General features: G+C 38.4%; 1 protein-coding gene across 10 annotated transcripts in view; it reads left to right on the plus strand.

Annotated features, from left to right (window-relative positions):
• The window catches only part of b3glctb (beta 3-glucosyltransferase b), a 126866-nt gene that overhangs the window by 87942 nt on the left and 24885 nt on the right, over window positions 1-14039 (plus strand). For all 10 annotated transcript variants that reach the window (XM_073914092.1, XM_068223808.2, XM_073914095.1 and 7 more), the window contains 1 exon segment: window positions 8354-8453. In XM_073914092.1, coding sequence (XP_073770193.1) covers window positions 8354-8453 — 100 coding nt within the window.

Raw genomic sequence — 14039 nt, forward strand, 5'->3', positions numbered from 1 at the left:
ATAGATTAATGGATGGGTGGATTGATAGGACAATAGATAGGTAAATGGATGGATAGATAGTTGGATGGAAGGATGCAGAATGCATGGATTGTTACATAGATAAATGGATGGTTGGATCGATATAGATGGAGCTGGATGGATGGACGATGAACATGATAGGTAGATGGATGGATAGATAGTTGGATGGATGGATAGATGAATAGATTTTTAGATGGATGAATGGATGGAACAATAAATAAATAGATGTATAGATAGCCAGATAGTTAGATTCGAGACATATGATATGATTAGTAGAAACATGACAGCATTATTATTAGCAATGAGTCTACTTGGAACATTTAAACTCATTGTGGTATTCATTGTTGTAGTTTTAATGAGTGTCCATTAGTCAAGATACTCGACTCTCTAACAGCGGGACATTCCTAATTCTTAAAGACACTGATTTAAACACAGTGTGCCTGGCTGCAGTGTCAGTCTGGAGACATTCTTCTCCCTTCACAAACTCCCCAACCCCCTCAGGCTAGCGGATAAAACTCACTAACCTCATATATCCTGTGTCGATCTCCAGGATCTTCACTAATGGTGAAAGAGCCAAGTGTGGTCTCCAAGGACTCTCAACACCTGTCCCCTAAATTAGACTTCTGCACCCCTTTTTGCCTCTCCCTTTTTTTTTTGTCTCTGCACCAGAATAAGAAGCTAAGAAAATTCATGCCTTGAGTCTGCAAATGTGTGTGAACTGGTATTGGTGGTTTACGAGGGCACTGTTTTGCATAATGACACATGACGCTGATACCCCACCAGACAAGAAGTGTGTATTGACAACTTAAGGGTCTGAACACCAGATGAGTACATTTTATTCACAAATACTACAATGTTTTTTTAATATAAATCTATGCAATTGGCACTCTGTGACATGGGGGTCTTTTCCACTGGCTGTTTGAAAAAAAATTGTGTTTAACCCTGTATAAGTCTGAAATTTTAGTCATAATGGTCTTGAAAATATCTTAACAAGTCTTAAATTTGAAACCCTACGTTACGTCTATGGAGAGTCTTTATCAGGGTGTCTGCTGGGTCTTAAAAAGTCTTAAAATCACTGAAATATGGGATTGTATGTCTTAAATCATTTTAAGTGAAGTTTTTAAACTAATTTCGAGAGGAGCACGTGATATAATTGACAGCAGCTGGCCACCTACCTACACTCATTAGTTAGCCAATCAGATCTATCCTAACCCACTATAAGTAGCCTAGCTTGACATTACTCCCTTATCTTCGTTTTCCGAAGAAACCCCCCATCCACCCCTTTCTCCTCCTTTTCTCCTTTACAAAAAGGGGAGCTCTCGAGAACCAACTGATCTCGTACTCCCCTCACATGCTCTATGGACCTGGTGGGAGCCCTGGGCTCAACTATCTCCGAGCTCAGGGTTCTCTCCCGGGACAGCATGCCAAACCTGCTTACAGCTGTCAAGCAATATCTAAGTGTGAACTCTTGAAACAGGGCTTAATTTTGCTTTGTTCAAGTAAAGCTACTCAATCAGGCCGACATCATCCAGCGACCAACAATAAATCTCAATAAAACCTCATTTTTAATACTTAAGTTTTTATTGCAAAGAGAAACAGTACAAATCAAACCAGCTGTTAGACAGGTTTACAGCAAATTCCTTATTACATTTCCTATCAGGGAAAGCAAACTAAAAACAGTTACACGATTACTCATGATAATACCGGGCCATTCAAAAAATTCTTGATGTTTAACCCCACATAAGACATAATAGTTTTGAAAATGTCTTAAAAAGACTTACATTTGACTTGGTGAAACCTGCGGAAACCCTGAATACTTCACATCTACAGAGTGAGTCCTTATCAGGGGGTCCGCTGGGTCTTAAAACATCCTCAATTCACTGAGATATGGTGTTAAATCATTTTAAACAGCTCTTAAATTTGCTTTGTTTAAGTAAAGCTACTTAATCGGGCCAACATCATCCAGCAACCAACAATTAATCTCAATAAAACCTCATTTTTAATAGTTACGCTTTTTATTGCAAAGAAAGACAAATCATAACAGCTGTTAGACAGGTTTACAGCAAATTCCCCATTAAATAATTTCCTGTCCGGGAAAGCAAATTAAAAAAACATTACACGATTCCTTGTGATAATACAGAGCCATTAGAAAACATTCTTAGTGTTTAACCCCATATAAGTCTGAAATTTTAAAAAGTCTTACATTTGACTTGGTGAAACCTGGAGAAACCCTGAATACTTTACATCTATAGAGAGTCCTTATCAAGGTGTTCGCTGGGTCTTAAAAAGTCTTAAAATGTCTTAATTAAAAAAATAAACCAATCTTAGGCCTTAAAAAGTCTTAAATTCACTGAAATATGTTCTTAAATCATTTTAAACTGCTCTTAAATTTGCTTTGTCGGTCCGACATCATCCAGCGACCAACAATAAATCTTTATAAAATCTTATTTTCATATTTAAGTTTTTTTTTTTTGCAAAGAGATACAAATCACAACAGCTGTTAGACATGTTTACAGCAAATTCCCCATTAAATTCCCTATTAGGAAAATCAAACTAAAAACAATTTCACGATTCCTCATGTTAATGCCGGGCCATTCGAAAAAATTCTTAATGTTTAACCTCATATAAATTTTTGTCATAATGGTCTTGAACATGTCCTACAAAATCGGACGTTTGACTTGGTGAAACCTGAAGAAACGCTAAATCATTTACATCTATAGAGAGAGTTCTTATCACGGTGTCCGCTGGGTCCTAAAATGTCTTAAAATTTCAAAAACTAAATTTTAGGCTTTAAAAAGTCTGAATATCACTGAATTATGGTGTTCAATCATTGTAAACAGCTCTTAATTTTGCTTCATTCAAGTAAAGCTACTCAATCGGGCCGACATCATTCAGCAACCAACAATAAATCTCAGGAAATCTTTATTTTTATTACTTAAGTTTTTTATTGCAAAGAGATACAAATCACAACAGCTGTTAGACAGGTTTACAGCAAATTCCCCATTAAAGTCCCTATCAGGGAAAGCAAACTAAAAACAATTACATGATTCCTCATGATAATACCAGGCCATTACAAACTATTGTTAGTGTTTAACCCTGTATTAAACCCTGTAACCCTGTAAGTCTGAAATATAGGTCATAATAGTCTTGAAAATGTCTTAAAATGGCTTACATTTGACTTGGTTAAACCTGCAGAAACCCTGAATTCTTCACATCTATAAATGTCAGGGTGTCCGCTGGGTCTTAAAAAGTCTTTAATAAAAAAAAGACTTAAATTCACTGAAATATGGTGTTGTAGGCCATTATATCATTTTTAAAAAGTCTTAATTTTGCTTTGTCCAAGTAAAGCTAATCAATCGGGCCGACATCATCCAGCGACCAACAATAAATCTCAATAAAATCTTATTTTTATTGCAAAGAGATACAAATCGCAACAGCTGTTAGACAGTTTTACAGCAAGTATCCCTATAAAATTTCCTATCAGAGAAAGCAACATAAAAGCAATCACACGACTTCTCATGATAATACCAGGCTATTAGAGAAAAATCCTTAGTGTTAAACCCTGTATAAATATAAAATGTAAGGCTTAATGTGTTAAAGTCTTAAATTTTAGTTGATAAAACCTGCAAAAACCCGGCCTCATAAACCACCAAATCAACATGTGTGTGTGTGTGTGTACATGTTTTTGTGACATATCAGGACACAAATCTGTATAATGACATGGGTATGACACAGGTATTACAAAAAGGAGGTGAAATATGAGGACATTGCTGACGTCCTCTTTTCTCAAAATGCTTATAAATTTTACAGGATGAGTTTAATCAGAGAGTAAAGCTGCACACAGTCTCCTGTGATGGTTGGGTTTAGGGGCAGGGTAGGGTGGGGTGAGGGCAATACCAACCCAAGCTCATTCTGAAAACGTAGTCCCGCGGACGTTTCTCGAGACAGCGGAATACGTCCCGGGGGATACGTACGGCCGCGTTTATTTTTTTCAAGTGAACGCTGCGGGACGGTGTGACGCTGTTCCCTTTCGGGCTTCCCTTACCTCCTTGTGGAGGGCTTCCCCGCTGTAACCCATTTGTCCACTCAGCTCACCATATACGTCAGAGGGCTCGAGATGCAGAGAGGGGTCGACCACGGCGACCGGTTTCGAGTCCGGGGAAGAGCAGCTCCAGCAATCAGGTAAGACAAAAACAGAATCCCAAAAATCAAGTGAACGAGTTTCGTGACAGGGTGAGAACGCGGCGAAATCCAAAAACACGGTGGAATAAAAAAAAATCAGGGCTTTTGTTTTTTTGGATGGCTTTTGTGAACTGTTGCTCGGGTTTAGGGAAGCGAGCGGGCGGGCGGGTCGATCGGTAAAATTGGTTGGGTTTAGGGAAGGAGGAGGGCGAGTCGGCCGATTGGCCGGTCGCACTGTCAATCATCCGGTCAGATGGACAGCGGCCTCCGGCGGGTTCACGCGAGAACAGATCGTCTGAGGTGCAAAAAAGCGCGCGACAGCGGCCAAAACAAAAACTGCAGCCGTACGTACCCGCCGGGACGTATTCCGCGGTCTCCAGAAACGTCCGCGGGACTACGTTTCCACAATGAGCCTGGGTTGGGCAATACAATATACGGTTTGGACAGTATAACATGAATGGAAACCTATGTAATGTCCCCACTTTTCACAAGTGTGTGTGTGTGTGTGTGTGTGTGTGTGTGTGTGTGTGTTTTAGAAAGAGAAGAGCTCAGTCAGCTGTGGTGTGGAAATGCTCTGAACAGAAATTACTCCCACAGATCCACAGAGTCTGTGTTCTGGAGCCTATTTTTTTCCCCAGTATGTGTTGTTCTATCCTCCTCCTGTTCGTTCCACATCTCTCTGCCTGTGCCTGGCTGACCTTTTCATTGGGCTGCTGTAGAAGAGCTTCCCTTTCATGGGTGCTGCTGCAAAGCTTTTGTGCCACCTCTCTTTCTCTCTGTCTCTGTTATACCACTATTTTTCTCATCCTCACAGTGCCACTGAGCTACTATTAACCTCCTGAACCTAAGCAGAGGGAACCATCTCCCTCCTAAGTTCTTGGGTGAAAATCGTACATGTAGGCAGTTTTACTGATGCAGCCACTCTCCTTGTAATGGCCAGAAGGTTAGGGCTTTATGAACCACACTGAATCTAATCTCTGTGGCTCCTTTCTAAACCTTTAACGGACCACAGAAATGCTGGAATGTGGCAATTTAATGGTACGTTTTCAACTGACAGAAGCAAACCCTTAATGGAAGCTCCTGTATTGATAATATGATTGACGTCCTTTATATTCCAGTGCATTCCTTGGCAATTTTATCCATATATTTTAATGCCACGTCAGGGGATGGAAATGCCAGACATGTTGCATTGTGGGCAACTTGAGTTTTGAATCTGGCACAGGTCCCCACCCCACTATCCCTGTTCTAGCCTTTCCCACCATTTATCTTTTAACAGGAAAAAGCTTTATAATTATAGGAAGATATTTGGAATTAACTACAAAGGTGGTATTGTTGCCGGCGTTTGTTGTTCATGCCCGGTTAAAGCTCTAATAGTCCCTTAGGGCTCTCAGGGTTGGCCAAGTTTATGATTGCATCCAGAATTCATCAATTGTGTTTATTCATTGCATATGATTAGTTTGTTTCGCCGTTGCTTTGAATGCTTTGGTGTTCATATTCTGGATCTGGTTTGTGGTGCATGTCAAATTGGAAATTGCATTCAATCATACCTGCCAACACTCCTGTTTTTCTCCCATATGTCAGACCCATCTCCCATATTGTTCTGTCTCCTGGATAACTCCCGGAATTCCACCCCAGAATTCCTGCTAAATATTACCAACTGCAAGAAGTGTACATTTCTTTAGATAAAAGTATCTGTCGAATGGTTAAATGCAGTGGTGGGTAAAGGTACAATTAAACGTAAAACATTCAAATCTCAAGTCTCAAGGTTAAAGTAAGCAAATGTGTTACTTTTTAAGGAAAGTAATGTGAAGGTGTTATATTTCAAAGGTTTGTTTTGGTTCTTTTAACCTGCCCATTGCCAGTGTAGACAATTATCTTTCAACACCCCGAGTTGCCTTGGTGGAAAACTGTATTTTTATTCATTCAGTCAGGATGGCTCTGTGACCAAAATGCAACCTACGCTGAATAGTAACAGCCTCCGAAATGAGACACAGATTCAGAGTTCCACATGAGGCGGTTATTAATTTGCAAATAATATCAATAGTACAAATGTACAAATGAAATCAGAAGGTGCCCCTTCCCTTCAAGAATGGGCAGTAGAACTTGCTAAAGTGACTGCATTTGAAAAAATGTCTTATAAGCAAATAGACAAGCTATACCTACACTGTTAAAATGCAGGGTTCCACACAATTCATTCATGTTGTCCCAACACAAACTGATTGTTAACTTAACACTTTTAACAAATGTATGAGGATTAAACATAAAAAAAAATTAAGTTGTCCCAATGAAAAAGTACTTAACCTGTTTGGAAATGGAACAGTAATAAATGTGTGAGAAATATACTGAATGTGACAATGTAAATGTGATATATGTTATTGGCTGAACTTACCTATGCATTTTTTTAATTATACTTTATTTTAATTTTCTCTTCATTATATAAAGATGGAGGCTTTAACTGTGTTTAAAGATAGCCAAGCCGGGACCTTAAAGTCGTACTTAGGGATTACTTTGGGTTGGGTTTGTTAATAGGGTAAAATGTTGGTTCTTTACAGAGTTGTATTCTGTATTGAGATTCAATAAATTTGTTAATCACTAATAGTACAAATGTAAACATTACCTGAGCAGGTTATATTGTAACCCTGCTTATTAGCAACATGCTACGAGACAAGATTTACAGTCATAAGCAATTTGGCTGTTTGCGCCTGACAAAACACGACAGAAATTTAAATACAGCCATTCTGAAACACAGAATAGTGCACTCACTGCACTCATACGAAATGGTAAGGTTTATAATCTAATTAATAAATATTAAACCTCTTTACATTATTAAATGTGGATGCTAAATCACTTATATGTGTTGGCTTGCACCGAGTCACAGTTATAAAGTTCAATTTTAAATCGTTTAACGTATTTTATTTATCTGCTGCTGCTTTCAGTAGTATGGCAATAAATGTAATGTAAAATGGCATTCAAACACAAAGATTTTAGCATTTAACACTGAATAAAGCAAATGAGGTGTACCAGGAGTAAACATTGTCAGTTTTCTGTTGTTCAGCTCTGAGAAATAGAAGCCATTTCTAAAATATGAGGTTCAGGTGTTGGTTCAGGTCAGGACAAAATTTCCTTTTAATATAGACAATATTTCTTCTATCGTGTGCCTTTGCTTTTATTTAGAACACAACTTAAACCAGCTTTAAATCAACCTTTAGGCTCGATAGTCAGGCTCACTCCTGTTGATGTCGTCAATCTGGCAACATGCACTTGCGTGTGTTTTGAACCTAGTTCAACCACTGGGTGTCAAACTTACATATTGCACATTTAAGAGTAAGATTTTTTTTAAAGGAACATTACCAAACACTGCTTAAATGTTAATACCCACAGGAGATCACACATATCAAATTATTATTATAATTTCTTCTGAGTTGGAGAAGCAAGTATTAATATTAAAAGTGTGGGTTTAACCTGCACACATCATAACTGTAACAAACATTAAACACACATTCCACTATACAAAAACTTTGCAAACTCTAACTTAGAAATCAATAAGAAACATCCTTGATTAAATATTATATGTCAAATATAAACTCTGTATTAGTGCCGGTCTGTAGTTAAATGCACAAAACTGCTTTAAGGCTATTAAAGTGTTACCAAGTGGTAATTCTGACATACCTGCTGGCCATTATTCTGCTTAATTTGCTATTGCTATGAGGCAAATATTAAAAAACCAAGAATGAAAACTTGTTGGCAAAGAAAAAAAAAAATTGCTTTAAGGCTAATGAATTAACACCAAGTGGTAAGGAGTAATTCTAATATACCTACTGGCTATTATTCAGCTTAATCAGCTAGTGCTATAGGGTGAACGTTAAATCATCTTAATTTATATTCATTAGCCACGCTGATGAGGTTTTACACGGACCCCCCTCCCTATTTTATTAGATATTTCTTTACCCTGAATTAGAAGCAGTGACACCTGGCCTGCTTGTATGTCTTCAGACTATACTGTACTTTGGATCCTTGGACAAAAGAAAAAGACAGAAGAGTTCATTGAGTAGCTCCTTTTGATTTTTCTACTAATGTTTTTCTTTCCCTTTCCAAGAACACAGTCCAGTGGCTTGTCTAGATTAGTTACAGACTTGTTACACTTTATTTTCAGGGCACTGTGAAAAAACATTTGCCATCCTGAGAAGGTTTGCCAGTGGAGCAGTAACACAAGCACCATGGCTGCTTATAGTGGATGACGACACACTGATCAGGTAAATGCCATATCTTTATAATATTTACAGACCTGACTAGATGTAAAAAGATTTTACAGTCAGGCCAACACTCATCCAATCACCAACAATACAAGGTCTTAAAAAGTCCTAAATTTGACTTGATGAAACCTGTAGAAACAATGAATACATCAGATCTATGGAGAGTCCTTTTAAACCACCAATATCAAACAGTTGCTGTGCTCTTGAAGTAAGCCCTGTTTCTCAATCAACATCTTCGATCGGTCCTTAAACAACGTCCCTATCTAAAAATATAGTGTTAAAAGGATAGTTCATCCAAAATATGAAGAATTTCTCACCATTTATTCACCCTTAAGCAGTTTTAAATCTTTATGAAATCAAAATATGGTATTTTGAAAAATGTTAAAACCTATAACCATTGACTTCTATAGTAGGAAAGACAAATAAATAGAGGTCAATGGTTACAGGTTTCTAACATTCTTCAAAATATCTTTTTTTGTGTTTAAACAGATTTGTGACAAGTAAAGGGTGAATAAATGATGACAGACGTGTTATTTTAGAGTGAACCATCCCTTTAACCTTGTCTTTAACCATAGATAGACCTAACCCTAACCATCATTTATTAATTCATTCAATTTCTTTTTGGCTTAATCCCTTTTTTAATCCGGGGTCGCCACAGCGAAATGAATTGCCAACTTATCCAGCATATGTTTTACGCAGTGGATGCCCTTCCAGCTGCAACCCATCTCTGGGAAACGTCTATTCACACTCATTCATACACATACACCTATAGGGCATGTCTTTGGACTTGTGGGGGAAACCTGAGCAACTGGAGGAAACCCAGGGGAGAACATCCAAACTCCACACAAAAATGCCCACTGACCCAGCTGAGGATCGAACCAGCGACCTTCTCACTGTGATGCGACAGCACTACCTACTGCACCACTGCGTCGCTTATTTCTAAACTCAAAAAGTGAATAATAATTGTGTAAAAACTCTCCTCATAAGTCTAAACTTGGCATTAACTTTTCCAAAATATTGCTAAAAGCTGATTGTTTGATTAGTATTTTTATCATGCTCTACTTCAAATCACGTTCAAGCATTAGAAACGCCAGAGAAAAAAGTAATAAGATGCTTATCCTTAATGGGAAATACGCTAACCCGTGTAATCTTGAATATAAAAGAGCCTATCTCCAGTACCATCTGCAGAATTATAATCCAGCAGTCTGGCACGGACCAAAAAAAAACAAAAAAAAAAAAACAGGTACACCCACACGAAAATACTCTCATTGTGTGGCAAAGCACATAAGGTCACATTCCTGAAATCGGAGCAAATTTGGGACTGGGATTCACATGGCTGTGAAGTCTGGTAAATGCCTTTACAAATTACACACCTAGATATTTCTGCTGCCTTCATATGACCTCAATAAGAGATGAAAATCAGGGCATTTCATGCAATTTAGAGGCCTGTAAAGATCCAGGTGTGACCTTTTTTGAATAAAAAGGGAAATTTCTCTTAAGAAATAGGAGCTGGTTCGCTCATAGCATTAAGAATGTGAGTAGGGCTGCACAATATATAATTTCACCATTGATATTGCAATGTGTGAGTCCGCAATAGTCACATCGCAAGATATGCCATGTTAAATTAGAATTATTGTCAATCAACAATTGATTTTACATGAGATTTGTGGAGTCATTGCAACGTATAACCGTAACAGAGTGAAACTATCTTTTGCATCTATTTTAAAGGCATTTTAAGAAAGTGTAAAGCATTCGGGCATGATAATATAAAATATTTTTAACTTTAATGAAGAAAAAATGACTGGTTTATTACAGTTTTTTCAATTGTTTTTTCAAAATATAATCACAATTATTCAAACACCACACTCAATTTGCAGAATTCCTAGATTGTTTGCAAAATGACACACTTCAGTCAAAACATACAAATTTCAGTCAAAACACACACACTTCAGTCAAAACATACACATTTCAGTCAAAACACACACACTTCAGTCAAAACATACACATTTCAGTCAAAACGTATACACATATTTGTGAAACTGCTATTAGTTTTCATTTAACCAACACAGTGCTTAATGATCACACACTATTGCAGACAGTTTCACACTGCTGTGATTAATAAAAAAACACATTTGTAAAAAAAAAAAATCTAAATTTAGGAAATAGCATGTGCTAGATTTTTGGGCAGACATTGTTATGTATGGGATCATTTTGATAACAAAACTAAATAGTGACAAACCCAAAACATTCTCCATGATTAGTTTGATATAGGGAGAATGTACACAAATAGGCCTACTATACACTTATCAAGCACTGCACAACACTGATGCTGCAGACTGAGTATTTCAAGTATTTATTTCAATTCAAGAAATTCAGTATTTCTGCTGAGATTTGATTGAACTCTTTGTCTAGCTTCCATCAGTGTCAGTCTATGTTGATAACATAGTGTAACGGTGGTCACACACACAAAAAAAAAAATTTTTAATTAATAACTCTTAGGTTAGATTCGAACCCGGGCCTCCCGCATGGCAGGCGAGATTTCTACCACTGAACCACGGAAGGCGCTGTCGGGGCCGTGCGTCTGGTAGTATCTCCCACTAACGCAGTCACCCTCGGGCAAAAAAAAAAATAAAATATATTATAATATAACATACATATATTAACAAATTTTATGCATGATTTCGGGTGCCAGACAAGTTTTAAACCTTGCCACAAATAAATCTAACTATAATTAATTACCCAGGATAGCGAAAACAAAACTTATACAAGACCCTCCGTTACATACAGTAACATAGAACCATACGAAATAAGAACAAGAAAATCGAATTCCACTTAGAAAGATTTAATGAATTAATTGAAATGGCAAATACAACTACAAGTAATAACAATACCAAAAATAAATATTTATATAGTCAATATCCTACAATCATTTTAAGTAACCCAAAACAAGATTCCTCTCAAAAAACAACAACAAATACACCAAGAAATAAATAAACAAAACTTTTCAAATTTCTCAAATAACTAATTAAATGAAAATAAAGGGAGGTTGGGTGGAGAATGTATGTATGTAAGTGTATGAGTGAAACTGACCCAAGAGGCTTGCAGTGGTGACGTCAGGAGGTTACACGTCAGCAGTTCACTGGCTGGCAGGTGACTTGGCAGAACGGATAGAAATGATGAACAGGCAGCCGTTTTCGGAGGTGTCCTAACACATCGCACCGGTAATTTTTCAACACGAAGGTAACATAAGACTGGCACTCGTCAGCAATTACCAGGAAACTTGTTGTTACGGTGGCTATAAAGGACAAGTCAGTGAAAACTTGAGCATCGCCGCATCTCTTCCTCAGCTTCCTCAGACCCAGGCAGAGCCACACCCGCAACGCAACTTGGTGACGCAAACACCACTCCCACACTGGAGGTCAGAACTCTCTCTCTCAGAAGAGAAAAAAAAAAACCCTTTTATATAATTTCACATCATTGTAATTGGTTGGAGTATCCAATGGGGATGAACTCATTATAAAAGGCAGTGACAAAGGAAGTAAACACAAAATAGGGGCAGTACAGAAAGTTTCTGTATTGTCACATTCTCCCCCCCTTGACAAAACAACCCATGGTTGTTAAAAGAAATACAATCAAAATCCAAAAAATTCCTCCTCTTCAGAGGTTTCTTCAAACAATTCCCGAAGTCGTTTTTTTTCTTGGACTTCCAACTCCTCAGCTGTTGGGAAACATTCTTTAAGATTACACACATGTACTGTGCGCACATCTTCTCCAGTTTCCTCCAAGGCTATACGATAATTTAAAGGTCCCAGTTGTTTTAAAACTCGGTAAGGTCCTTTCCATTTTGGTGCCAGCTTGGCACTGAACTTGTGCTGTGCACTGGACTGAGGGAAATTGCGCAACCATACTCTGTCTTTATTTTTGAAACCGGCCTCTCTTCTCTTTTTGTTGTAGTTTCGGAGTTGGCGTTGTTGTGCCCTTCGGCAATTCTCTTGAACTTGTGACTTCAGTTGTTGTATGTGACAGACTACATCATAAGAGGTATTATCGGGGATAATATTCTGACCATGAAGTATTTTATCCATTGGTCCATGCAGTTTCCTTCCAATCTGCAGTTCTGCTGGAGTTACTCCCGTGGTTTCCTGGATGGCAGTATTCATTGCGAATCTCATCTCAGGTAAGAACTGATCCCATTTGCTGTGGTTGTCATCCACATATGACGCAATCATACTTTTGACAGTTCTATTCACCCGTTCTGTCATATTGGTCTGAGGGTGATAAGCCGTTGTTAGCTTCTGTGTAACTCCCCACTTTTCACATACATTCTTAAACACAGATGAGATGAACTGTGTTCCTCGATCAGAGAGAATGAAGTCTGGAACCCCCCAACGGGTTAAGATTTCTCTTCTAAAAATCACAGCAACACTCTGAGCATTTGCCTGACGCATGGGAAAGAACTCAACCCATTTGGAGTAATAGTCAACAAACACCAACAAATACTCGTTTTGCTGTGTACTCCGAGGTAGGGGTCCCATAATATCAACTCCAAGCATTTGATTAGGTCGAGAGGTGATGGTTGATTGAAGTTTTCCTGCTGGTTTCTGATTATCATACTTGATCGTTTGACACTTCACACATTCTTTAACGTGTCTCTTCACATCAGTCCATAAGCCTGGCCAAAAAGCAACTGCTTGGATTCGTTTATAAGTTTTGTATATTCCATGATGGCCACTTAGCGGGTGTGAATGATAGTGATGAAGTAGTGTCGGCCGAAGACGGTTTGGAACATACACACGATAATGTACTTGGTCATTCTTCAGGTAAGTTTTATGGTACAGCTTGTCCTCTATCACTTCATATTGTTCCAATTGATTTGGTTCTTCTGCTACAGCCTGTAGTAGTTTTGTTGTTTCTTCATCTGAATGTTGTTCCTCCCATAGGACAACATCAGAAACTGGAAGCTCTGTGTGCTGGTCTGTTTGCTGCTTCGTGTAAACTGCTGTAACAGGAGAAATTGTAGTGAGAGGTGATCTGGACAAAGCATCAGGAGCTACATTTAACTTCCCTTTTCGGTATTCAATGATGAAGTTGAATTTCTGCAGTCTCAAGACCCATCGAATAAGGCGGCTGTTAGTTTTTGTGGATCCCATCACCCACTGAAGAGCAGAATGGTCCGTTACTACTGTGAAGAGCTTGTACTCTAAGTAATGTTGCCACTTCTCCAATGCCCAAACAACAGCTAAACATTCTTTTTCTGTTGCAGTGTAATTTACCTCAGCCCCAGTTAAGGTGCGACTGGCATAGGCAATGACCTCTTCACTACCTGGATCCTTTCGTTGAGTGAGAATAGCACCCAGTCCTGTATCGCTGGCATCAGTGTATACAATGAAAGGTATTTTGAGGTCAGGGTGGCCAAGAATGGGAGGTGAGGTAAGGCATGATCTTAACTGGTCAAATGATTGTTGACACTGTGCTGTCCATATAAACGCCTGTCCTTTTTTCTTCAGGGCATTGAGGGGCTCAGCAATTTTTGAAAAGTTTTGCACAAACCGGTGGTACCAGCCGGCTAGTCCCAGGAATCGCTGA

This window comes from Danio rerio, chromosome 10, assembly GCF_049306965.1.
Source record: "Danio rerio strain Tuebingen ecotype United States chromosome 10, GRCz12tu, whole genome shotgun sequence".
NCBI lineage: Eukaryota > Metazoa > Chordata > Actinopteri > Cypriniformes > Danionidae > Danio > Danio rerio.